Raw genomic sequence first — 12,501 nt, forward strand, 5'->3', positions numbered from 1 at the left:
CCAAGTTTCTTCTCCATGCTTAAATGTGGTCTGGTTTGAGTGTGATCAGGTCTTATGCATACTGTCTATACTACTGTGAATTCTCATATATTTTGCTGTGTCCAGAAAACAATGTTTCCTGAAGTCATCTACTACCTCTCACTCTTACAGTATTTCTGCTCTCTCTTCCACAATGATCCCTGAAGTATAGGCAGAGATGTAACTTAGATGGCCCATTTAGTGCTTAATATCTTTAGTCTCTTATTCTCTTCCTCTTAGCCAAGTGTGGGTAGCTCAGTTAATCATTGTCTATTGCAAAAAGAAAATTTTCTCATGAGGATTGACAGATTGGAAGTCAGTTTAAAACTATATCTGTTTAGCAGCGTAATAGCCATAGACTTTGCCATAAGACCTATGACTGGTCTGTCCAACCATAGGTTCTTGCCCTCCATAATGATAGAAGGTATGAGTTTTGACTTATAGAGTTGGCATAAGTCTAATCAGGGAGTTATTGGTTGCTCCTTTTATGTTCATACTTCTATTGCATGAGGGGGTATGTGTTAGTAAGTCACTTGTTATTGCAGCTTGCAGGGTTCATGGCTGAGTATATTGATGATGGGTTTTCTCTGCTGGAAGGGTGTATAGTGTCATCTCATGAAAGCTCTCCAGTAAGGATGAAAGTCCTATGGGAGTTCCAGCCCGATCTTCTATGTTCTAAGACTCAGTTTTGAGGTATCTTCAGAAATAAGGTCCTACGAACAAGTTCTGGAGGAAACCAAGATATCTGGTAATAATACATAATGTTTAGATGTATGTGTGTTCTCACTGCAGAGCAAATACAGGCATTGGGCTTATGCTTTATTAGGCTGTGGTATCAAGTAGGAGCACTGTTGTCTGTTATAATATCACCCTGTTTACCATTTTTTTTTGCATACGTACATAAATATATTTTTGTATGCTTCTACTGTAGTAGGTTTCTATATGACTTTTTGGGGAATGTCATTAATGTTATTGAAACTTTCCTATATTCTCTCTTCTACCCTGACCTTCCATACTCTTTACCCTTTTTAAAATTAAATTTTATATTAGTTTATTTATTGTACAACCCTAGGGTACTCCTTCCTCCATTCCCCCACTTCCCTTTTTTTGCCCTTCCTCTCTCCTCTTCCCCCCAGAAGAGGGGAACCCCTTCCCCCTGTACTAACCTTCCCCAGCACATCAAGTCACATCAGCATTAAGTATATCTTCATCCCCTGAGGCCAGGCAAGGCAGACTTCCCATGGGAAATGATCCAAAATCAGGCAATATAGTCCATGCTAGAAACACCCCCCTTCCACTAGCCAGGTGCCCTGCCCATCAGTTACCTGTGTGCAGAGGGCCTAGGTCCAGATCATGCATGCTCCTTAGTTGATGTCTCAATCTCAAATAGACCCCAAGTGACTGGGTTTGTTGTCTCTGTTGGTCTTTCTGTGAGATTTCTGTCCCCTCCAGGTCCTTCCATCTTTCCCCCAACACTTCCACAGAACCCCCACAGTTCTGCCCCATACTTGGCTGCAAGTCCCAGCATCAGTCTCTATCTGCTGTTGGCTGGAGCCTCCCAGACAACAGTCAAGTTAAGCTCCTGTCTACAAGCATAGCAGAGCATCATTAATAGTGTTAGTGGCTGGGTCTCTACCATGAGGTGGGTCTCATGTTGGGCCAATTATTTTTTTGGACTTTCCCTCAATCTTTGTTCCCTCGTTATCCTTACACTTCTTGTAGGCAGGGTGATTTTTGGATCACAGGTTTTGTCAGTGGGTTGCCGATCTCCTCATTCCACCAGTCCTTCCTGGCTAGGAGGTGGTCATTTCAGTCTTCATGTCCCCAACCTGTTAGGACGCTCAGCTAGAATCATACCCATATCCTCCCAGGAGCCTACCCTGTTGCAGGCCTCCAGTTTGACCAAGATATTTCTCTCCCCAGTTTCCCTTATTGTTCCCAGCTGTCTCAGCTCCTACTCCCATTCTCCCCATATCTGATCCCCACCCTTGTTTCCCTCCCTATTCTCCCTCCTGCCCAGTTCCCTCTCTTAATCCTCTTCTGCTGTCTATTTTATTTGCCCTTCTGAGTTATATTCTAGCACCCTCTGCTGGGTCCTCCTTGTTACTTGCCTTCTTTGGGTCTGTGGATTATAGTATGATTACCCTGTACTATAGATCTAATATCCATTAATAAGCGAGTACATACCATGTGTGTACTTTTGGTGTCTGGGTTACCTCACTTAGGATGATCATTTCCAGTTCCACCCTTTTGCCTGCAAATTTCATGATTTCTTTGTTTTTAATAGCTGAGTAATATTCCATTATATTCCATTGTGTAAGTGTACCACAATTACTGCCTCCATTTTTTTTTTTTTTTTGGTTGAGGGACATCCAGGTTGTTTCCAGATTTTGGCTATTATGAATAAAGCCCCTATGAACATAGTTGAGCAGATGTCCTTGTTATATAGTGGAGCATCGTTTGTGTATATGCTGAGAAGTGATATAGCTGGATCTTGAGGTAGAACTATTCCCAATTTTCTGAGAAAGCACCAGATTGATTTCCAGAGAGGTTGTACAAGTTTGTATTCCCACCAGCAATGGGGGAGTGTTTCTCTTTCTCCATACCCTCTCCAGTATCTGTTGTTACTTTAGTTTTCTATTTTAGACATTCTGTCTGTTGTAAGAAGGAATCTCAGAGTCATTGTGATTTGCATTTCTCTGATGGCCAAGGACATTGAGTATTTCTCTAAGAGCTTCTTCTGTTGTGAATCCTGTTTTAGCTCTGTACCCCATTTTTAAATTGAATTATTTGATTTGTTGGTGTTTAGTTTCTTAAGTTCTTTGAATATTTTAGATATAAGCCCTCTATCTAATGTGGACTTGGTAAAGATCTTTTCCCAATCTATCAGCTTCTGTTTTGTTCTATTGACAGTGTCCTTTGACTTACAGAAGATTCTCAGTTTCATGAAATCTCATTTATTGGTTGTTGATCTCAGAGCCTGTGCTGTTGGTGTTCTGTTCAGGAAGTTGTCTCCTATGCCAATGAGTTCCAGACTTTTCCACACGTTTTATGTCAAGGTCTTTGATCCACTTCGACTTGAGTTCTGTACAGGATGATATTTAAGGGTCTATTTGCATATTTCTACATTCAGACATCCAGTTAGACTAGCACCATTTGATGAAGATGCTTTCTTTTTTCCCATTGTATGGTTTTGGATTGCCAAAAATCAAGTTTCTGTAGGAGTGTGGGCTTATTTCTGGGTCTTCAATTTGGTTCCATTGATTAACCCATCTGTTTCTCTGCCAATACAATGCAGTTTTTATTACTATTGTTCTATAGTGTAGCTTGAGATCAGGAATGTTGACACTACCAGAAGTTCTTTTATTGTACAGAATTGTTTTGGGTATACTTGGTCTTTTATTTTTCCATATAAAGTTAATGGTTGCTTTTCTTATGTCTATAGAGAATTGTGTTGGAATTTTGATGGGAATTGCTTTGAATCTGTATATGGCTTTTGGCATGATGGCCATTTTTATTAAGTTTATCCTACCAATCCACAAGCATGGAAGATCATCTTTTAAAATCTTCTTCAATTTCTTTCTTTAAAGACTTGAAGTTCCTATCATATAGGTCTTTAACTTGCTGGGTCAGAGTTATACCAAGATAATTTATATTATTTGTTGCTATGGTGAAGGCTGTTGTTTCCATAATTTCTTTCTTGGCCCTTTTGTTGCTTGTATAAAGGAGGGCTACTGACTTTTTTGAGTTAATTTTGTATCCAGATATTTTTCTAAAGGTGTTTATAAGCCATAGGTGTTCTCTAGTAGAATCTGGGGGTCACTTATATACACTATCATATTATCTGTAAATAGTGATACTTTGACTTCTTTTCTTCCATTTTATGTGCCCTTGATCTCCTTTACTTGTCTTATTGCTCTAGTTAGAACCTCAAGCACAATATTGAAAAGATATGGTGAGAGTTAGCTGCCTTGACTTGTCTCTGATTTTAGTGGGAATGTTTTAAGTTTCTCTCCATTTAACTTGATGTTGGCTAATGGTTTGCTTATTGCTTATATTGACTTAATTGCGTTTAGATATGTGTCTTGAATCCCTGATCTCTCTAAGACTTTAAATATGAACTGGTGATGGATTTTGTCAAAGGCCTTTTCAGCATCTAATGATTATGTGGTGTTTTTCTTTCAGTATGTTTATATGGTGGATTACGTTGATGGATTTTCATATGTTGAACCAACCCTGCATTCCTGTGATGAAGCCTACTTGATCATGGTGGATGATATTTTGATATGTTCCTGCATTTTGTTTGCAAGTATTTTATTGAGTATTTTTGCATTATCATTCATGAGAAAGACTGGTCTGAAATTCTCTTTTATTGTATGTGGTTTAGATATCAGGGTGACTGTAGGCTCACAGAATGAGTTTGGCAATGTTTCTTCTGTTTCTATTTTATGGAACAGTTTGAGGAGTATTGGTATTAGTTTTTCTTTGAAAGTTTGATAGAATTCTGTGCTAAAACCATCTGGCCCAGGGCTCTTTTTGATTGTGAGGCTTTTGATGACAGCTTCTATTTTCTTGGGGGTTATAGGTTCATTTAAATTGTTAACCTGATTTTGATATAACTTTGGTAAATCAAGAAAATCATTTATTTTATTTAGATTTTCCAATTTTGAGGTGTACAGGTTTTTGCAATATGATCTAATGATTCTTTGAGTTTCCTCAGTGTCTGTTGTTATATCACCCTTTTCATTTCTGATTTTATTAATTTGGATACTCTTCCTTTTAGTTAGTTTGGCTAAAGGTGTATCTATCTTGTTGATTTTCTTAAAAAACTAGCTCTTGGTTTTGTTGATTCTATGTATTGTTCTCTTTATTTCTATGTTATAGATTTCAGTACTGAGTTTGATTATTTCCTGCCATGGACTCCTCTTGGGTGTATTTGCTTCCTTTTTTTCTAGAGTTTTCAGGTTAGCTGTTAAGTTGCTAATATGAGTAATATGAGCCCTGTCCGCTTTTTTTTTTTTTTTAAATGAAGGCACCTAGAACTATGAACTTTCTTCTCAGCACTGTTTTCACTGTGTCCCATTAGTTTGGTTATATTGTGCTTTCATTTTCATTGAATTCTAGAAGTCTTTTCTTGCAATATTTTGTACCTGACCCAGTGGTCATTGTTCAGTTTTCATTTGTTTGTAAGCATTCTATTGTTTCTGTTGTTGTTGAAGTCTAGCTTTATTCCATGGTGGTCTGATAGAATACAAAGTGTTATTTGAATTTTCTTGTATTTGTTGAGGCTTGCTTTGTGTCTGAGTATGTGGTCAATTTTGTAGGTTCCATGAGGTGCTGAGAAGAAGGTATATTCTTTTGTGTTTGGATGGATTGTTCTGTAGATATCTTTCAGGTCCAATTAATTCAGTTTTTTTTTATTTCAAAATCATTTTACTACAACATTAATCTATATAAAAATAATTGACAGATCTTTATCCAATAATAGGAAAATAATTCATGTACTGATGCAATTAGTATAATATTTTGTTATTTAGCTTAATATTTATAAAGTTTTACATAACTTGAGAGAACTGAACAGGATTTCAGACAAAGAAAACAACAAAGTGTTTTATAACATCTTTTTTTTGCATTTCTTTTTTTTTAAAATTTTTCATCAATTACACTTTATTCATTCTGCATCCCCCCATAAGCCCCTCCCTCCTCCTCTCCCAATCCCACCCTCCCTCTTCCCTCTGCTTGCATGCCACTCCCCAAGTCCACTAATAGGGGAGGTTCTCCTCTCCTTTCTGATCTTAGTCTGTCAGTTCACATCAAAAGTGGCTGTATTGTCCTCTACTATGGCCTGGTAAGGCTGCTCCCCCCCAGAGGGAGGTGATCAACCACAGGGAACTTCCAAGAGACTCATACTCCAACCAAGGACTATTCATGAAGATAACCCAGAACCCCTGCACAGATGTAGCCCAGGGCAGTTCAGAGTCCAATTGGGTTTTATAACATCTTTAAGGGAAATAAAACAACAAAATTGTACAAAAACAAAGATCCTAGCAATTATTCTTTTCATCTGTGTAATTGAGGAAGAAGAATAAATATACATAAGTGAAAATACATAGCAGTAAGCCTTTTGACTGGGTTCTGGGCACCTGTATGCACATATTCCAATGGTATCCACAGGAATAATCAAGCACATAACATCTTGAAGCAAGTACAAAATGGGAAAGGTACTTTTAAAGCTACCAAAATAGAAAACAATTATTTTTTTTCAATGGGTTCTTTCAAAAACTACATTATAGTGATTGTGTTGTTGTTGGGGTTTCTCTTCTGTCTTGTTTTTGTTCGTGTTTTAATGTAGGTTAATTTCATTATTTCTCTGTTTAGTTGTTGTCTCAATGATCTGTCTGTTGGTGAGAGAGGTGTGTGGAAGTCTCCCACTATTAATGTGTGGGGTTCAATATGTGATTTAAATTTTAGTGATGTTTCTTTTAGAAATGTGGGTGACCTTGCGTTTGGGGTATATATGTTCAGAATTGATATGTCATCTTTGTCGATTTTTCCTTTGATGAATATGAAGTGCCCTTCTCCATCTCTTTTGAGTAATTTTGGTCGAAAGTCTATTTTTTTAGATATTATAATAGCTATTTCAGCTTGTTTTTGAATCTATTTGCTTGGAAAACTTTTTTCTGACCCTTTCTGAGGTAATTTCTAGCATTATTGCTGAGGTGTATTTCTTGTATGTAACAGAATGATGGGTCTTATTTATACATCCATTCTGTTAGCCTTAGTATTTTTCCTGGGGAGTTGAGGCCATTGATATTAATGGCCAGTTGTTGTTACTTTGTGTTATTTTGATGGTGGTAGTAGTAATGTGTGTTGCTTCCTAGCTGACTAGGCTCTGTACACATGTTTTTCTGTAATTTGCAGAAACATGGATATAATCCTGAGTGGACTATCCCAGAACCTGAAAGACATGAATGATATGTACTAATTTATAAGTGTTTATTTGCCATGAAGTATAGGACAACAGTCCTACAATCCACACACACAAAGACTTTACATAACAAGAAAGGCCCAAGGGAGGATGCTTGACTCACTCAGAAGGGAACTAATATGGACAATTGAAGTCAATGGAAGAAGGGGCATGGGTGGGAGAGGGGGTGGGGAGGGGAAATGGAATGAGGATCAGGTGTAGGAAAGGGGAATGAACTGGGAGAGAGAACAGAAATCAGTGGAGGGTAACTCTGGGATGGGGCCAGCTTCTGGGAATCTATAGGATTGACCCTAGCAAAGACTCCTAGCAGCAGGGAATATGAAGCCTGAAGCCACTACAGCTGTACCCAGGTTGGACTTCCAGTGGTGGAAGGGGGACACAATTCCACTCATAAACCCTTGACCCAAAATGTGTCCTGCCAACAAGAACTGTAGGAATAAAGTTGAAACAGAGATTGAGGAAATGTCCAACCAATAATTTTGTGCATCTTGAGAACTACCCCATGGGAAAGCGCCAACCCCTGACACTATTGATAATACTCTGCTTTGCCTGCATATAGGAGCCTAGCATAACCATCTTCTTAGAGCCTTCATCCAACAGCTGATGGAAATAGATGCAGAAGCCCTCAGCCAAATATTGGTGGAGCTCGAGGTGTGGGGTCTTGTGGAAGAGTTGGAAGAAGGATTGAGGGAGCTGGATGGGTCAAGTGCACCACAAGAAGCCCTACAGAGTCAGCTAACCCAAGGCTCAAGAAGGCTCAAGAGATTGAAGAACCAACCAAAGATCATGCATGGGCTGGACCTAGGCTCTGTACACATATGTAGTGAATGTGCTGTTTGTTCTTCATGTGGGTCCCCTAACAATTGGAGCAAGGTCTTTCTCTGACTCTGTTGCCTGCCTTTAGATCCCCTTCTTCTAACTGGGCTGCCTTGTCTGCCCTCATTGGCAGAGGAAGCACTTAGTCCTGCTGCAACCTGATGTGCCAGGTTGGGTTGGTCCACATGCATGACCTCTCCTTCTCTGAGGAGGGGGGAATTCGCAGAAAGAATGTGAGAATGGGACTGGGAAGAGAGGACATAGGGGGCTTTGATCAGGCTGTAAACTAATTAAAAAATAAACTATGAAAAAAGAAAAAATATTTCAACTGTATTACAAGGTATGTATGTGTATGTATTTTCCATTCAGTCTCCCTCATCACATCCCTGATTACCCCCTTGTATTCTCTCTCTCTAATTTGACCTCCTTTTTTTTATTGTCTTCATATCATAAGCCATTGAAAGGGTTAGGCTAACTTTGTAACCTATATGTCTTCTAAAGCCCATAGTTTTGAGTTTTAGGTCCAGGTTAAGCTAAAGCCTCTTAGTATCTTTCCAGAGAATGGAGGAATGTGACCCTATCTGTGAGGACGAATAAAATAAAAAAAAAAGCAAGCAAGCAATGACCTTCACTCAGCAAAAAGAACGACCAGACCCTGTCTTCAAGATAGTGTTTCTGTTTCTTAGCAACGAACCCAGATGGCCTCAGTCCTTCTTCTGACCTCCAGCCAAATCTTCAAGGATGAGCTAACCACCCCACCTTCAATTGCAGTTGCATCCACACTTGGCAGGACTGGCTAAGCTTGAGCACCTAAGACTAACCAATTATCTTACTTTATAACTTCTTCATCCAATCATAAATTGCCAAAACTGCAACTTCAAATTTCCCACAATTTTTCTTTTAAAAACCTAAAGCCTTTGTCTCCTGGGGCCACTCTTTGCTGGCAAGCAGGGGTGACCCCATTGTGCAACGGTTAATAAACCTCTTGCTTTTGCAATGAGTCTTGGTCTGGGGGAGTTTCTGGGAAGGACACGATCTTGAACTCCTGAGCTGGGAGACCCCAGGTCTTACACCATCAATTGATTTTTATCAATTTTCATGGTTCCACACTGTAGCACATTTAGCCTGAAAAATATTAGAAATGCATACATACTATATTTAACATACCAAGGGCATATTTTTCACAGCAAGGACACACTCCATAAGAATTTATATTCTAGAGGCCTTTACTGCTGCTATAACAAAAAATACCCTGAAAAAGTAACATAAGTGAGAACACTTTTTAAATTTATTTTTATTTTCATTAATTGCAGTTTATTCGCTTTGCATCCCCCCTGTAGCTCCCTTCCTCTTTGACTCCCAATCCCGCCCTCCATCCCTCTTCCCCACCCGTGCCCCTTCCCCAGTCCACTGATAGGGGAGGTACTCCTCCTCTCCCCTCTGATCCTAGGAAGACAGGAAGACAATGCAGCCACTCCTGACAAGAACATTTTTTTTTAATAGGAGTTCTGCCTTATAGTCTATAACCCAGGGAAGTCAGGGCATCAGAAACTCAAAGTAGCTAGTCACATTTCCCCTACACACAATGACAAACTCATTGTAAAGTATGCATTGTGGACTCAGGATATTGCAAATGCTATATATTTCATGATACATCCCTTGCCTAAGGACTGGTACCACCCACAACACAGAATTTTTCCCACCTCAACCGATGCAATCAAGACAATAATGCACAGAAACATCCATGGTCCAAATATATCTAGAAAGTTTCCTCTAAAAACTCTTCTCCCAGATAAATTTAAATTGTGCATAGTTGGCAACCAGAATTAGCCATAATACATTCTCTCACTTGTTTTTCATCTCCATGTCCCTGTCATGCCTCTTTGATCACTGAGGTAGTTTAAATGTACTTGGATATCTCACACACCATTTCACACTGGTATACACAAACACAAATGTACAAAAATTTATTAATCAACATAAAATCTAGGAGTTCACAAATAGGAGAAGAAGAAGAAGAGATATGTTTCCTTCTGATAATGACTTTATTAACACTATGTTCATCAACAATTTTACCCATTTCCTAGCAATGGTATAATGATTTTCTTTTTCAGGTCAGAACTCTTTGTTCATGTGAGAGTTGGTCTCACGTGGCCCAGGATGGTTTGACTTCTCAAACTCTCTGTGTAAGCTGGCCTTGACACAGACCTCCTTTCTTAGTGTCTAAAATGCCAGGATTTCAGGCCTGTACCACATGGCAATCAAAGATTTATTTCTTAATAAAAGAATATATACTATTTCTTAATAAAAGACTATATAGTACCAATATATACTATCATGTATGAGTCTTTCAAGCATACATATTTCTTGAACTGTTTTATTATGTTAGTCTTAGCTCAGGCTATGGGCTCAGTTGAAATTTTCTCAAAAAAGAACAGCGATATTAATTTTGGTTTTTATTTATTTATTCCAAATCAGAGAACAAAAAGTATTTTTCTATATTGATACTCAAAAATATCATGTAAGGTAGGAGGAGTGGTAGTTTGAGAGACTAGGGTGGTACAGAAAGCTTTCCCATGGCCTCACTCTTGCCATTTCCTATAGCTCTGAGTCTGCAGGACATGAAGACAAGTTGTTGCCTTTGCCATTGCTCAGGACTGAGTCTTCCCTAAGGGCCCTTTCCAGACTGGCAGACAGGGAGTGGATCAGTTTCTTTCTGAATTCCTGACCAAGAAAGACATAAAGTATTGGGTTAAGGCAGCTGTTGAAGGAGGCCAGTGTGCTTGCTGGGTTTAACAAAATGTGAATACTGTTTGGTGTCTCCTTGTTCCAGATATTGCCTAAAAGAATAATCAATTGAAAAGGGAACCAACAGACAAAGAAGGAAACAGCTACAGCAGTGAGGACATGTAAGGGACGGCTGGAATTCACAAAGCCTATTCTGCAGATCTGGGCAGCCATGAGTCCATAGCAGATGGCAATGAAGGACATGGGCATGCTGAAGCCGATAATAAAACTGATGATTCCTACAGCTGTGTTCACAGTATTGGACACTTTTAATCGCTCCTCTGGGTTTGCAACCCAGGATTCAAAGTTAGTTATACAGTGCACATCTCCTCTTGCATCTCTCACTGTAGTCAAGAAGAGAAAATTTGGCAAGGTGAGCAGCAGAGCAAGAATCCAAGCTCCAACAATCACTTTCCTGGCCAGACTCACAGTTCTGTGATTCTGAGCCCATACTGGGTGAAGGACACATATACAGCGGTCCATGGCAATTAGAGTGATCAGGAACACACTTACAAAAAGGTTTATGTGTACAATGATGTGAACAAATTTGCAAAGAAACAAGCCAAAAAGCCACTTTCCTCTCATGACCATCGAGGTGATGTGGAGTGGTAGAGTAGCCATGAAAGAGAAGTCACCCAAAGCCAGGTTCAGATAGCACATGGTGGTCACAGTGTGTACCATGCGAAATCCAGCCACCCAAATCACCAGCCCATTACCTAGCACACCAAGGATGAAAGTTATGGAGAGGACTACCACTGAGAGGATCCATAGAACTCTGGAGGTGGTCGAATCATAGAGTACCACTTCTGATCCATTCAGAGGGAAGGAGGAGTTGGCTTCCATTTTTTTTTCAGCACCTGAAATATTTCAACAATGTTTGTTTCTCAGATGTGGCTCCACTGTACCACCTTTCATAACACCTTTCATAACAGGGTCTCTATTCAAAAGGTAGTAGAGTAAACCTGCCTTTCTGTTTAATGTTTCATGGATTACATAGTTCTATACGTTATCAAAAATATTACTACTTTTCCAACTGATTATGAAAGGGAACATAAGCTCTGGTATTGCAGCACTGGTATTGAACTGAGGGTGGGTAGGAAGCAGAATATGGGTAGGCATGAGTTTACCATGGGGAGGAGAGCAGTGGATTGATTAGGTTGCCCCTTGATCAAGGCTTTCCATCAGTTCTTTGTTCTCAAAGGAAGAATGCAGACATTTTAAGATGAAGTTTATTTTCAAACACAAGATAAGGAGTAGATATGGGGCATTAGAATATGTTTACCAAAGGTTGTAGATGTTGCCTTTTTAAATTCTAGCTGTAATACTGTTAACACTCTTGTGGTATTCTTTGTCTGTTGATTTCCTCTTTCAAATGATCATCCTTCTAGGAGCACTCTGTCACAATAAGACACTACTAAGTGAACACCATAAAATCCTTTTAATTTTGGTCAATCCAGTGATTCTGCTACTTTCCATATTGTGAGTTTCAAGGAGGATTTATTTTTTATTTTTATTATTAGTCACATTTTATTAACTCTGTATCCCAGTTGTATCCTGCTCCCTCATTTCCTCCCAATCCCACCCTTCCTCCCTCATCTCCTCCCTGCCCCCTTTCAAGTCCACTGACTGGGAAGGATCTCCTCCCCCTTCATCTGACCCTGTTTTATCAGGTATTTTCAGGACTGGCTGCAAAGTCCTCTCAAGGAGGATTTTTTATGAAGATTATAAGGTGCATGTTACCTTCACAATGGTGAGGTTCGTGTTATCTTTTTGAAGTCACAGTATGGCATATATTCTTTCTTTATGAGTACATGTTTGTATTTTTCTTTGTGTTTGTGTGAATGTATGTTGATGCTTGTGCACACTGGTTTAACTGGTCCTCTGTGCTAAGC

At 39.2% G+C, this 12,501-nt stretch overlaps 1 protein-coding gene across 1 annotated transcript; it reads right to left on the reverse strand.

Annotated features, from left to right (window-relative positions):
• Positions 1–10,420: 10,420 nt before the first annotated feature.
• On the reverse strand, positions 10,421–11,452 carry LOC110563836 (formyl peptide receptor-related sequence 3). The gene has a single exon (XM_021661045.1). It carries the CDS (start codon positions 11,450–11,452, stop codon positions 10,421–10,423), a length of 1,032 nt encoding a protein of 343 aa, XP_021516720.1.
• Positions 11,453–12,501: the final 1,049 nt, after the last annotated feature.

This window comes from Meriones unguiculatus, chromosome 14 (assembly GCF_030254825.1).
Source record: "Meriones unguiculatus strain TT.TT164.6M chromosome 14, Bangor_MerUng_6.1, whole genome shotgun sequence".
In the NCBI taxonomy this organism is placed as follows: domain Eukaryota; kingdom Metazoa; phylum Chordata; class Mammalia; order Rodentia; family Muridae; genus Meriones; species Meriones unguiculatus.

Coding starts and splice junctions, on each gene's coding strand:
- LOC110563836 (XM_021661045.1), bottom strand. CDS start 11,452: ATGGAAGCCAACTCCTCCTTCCCTCTGAATGGATCAGAAGTGGTACTC.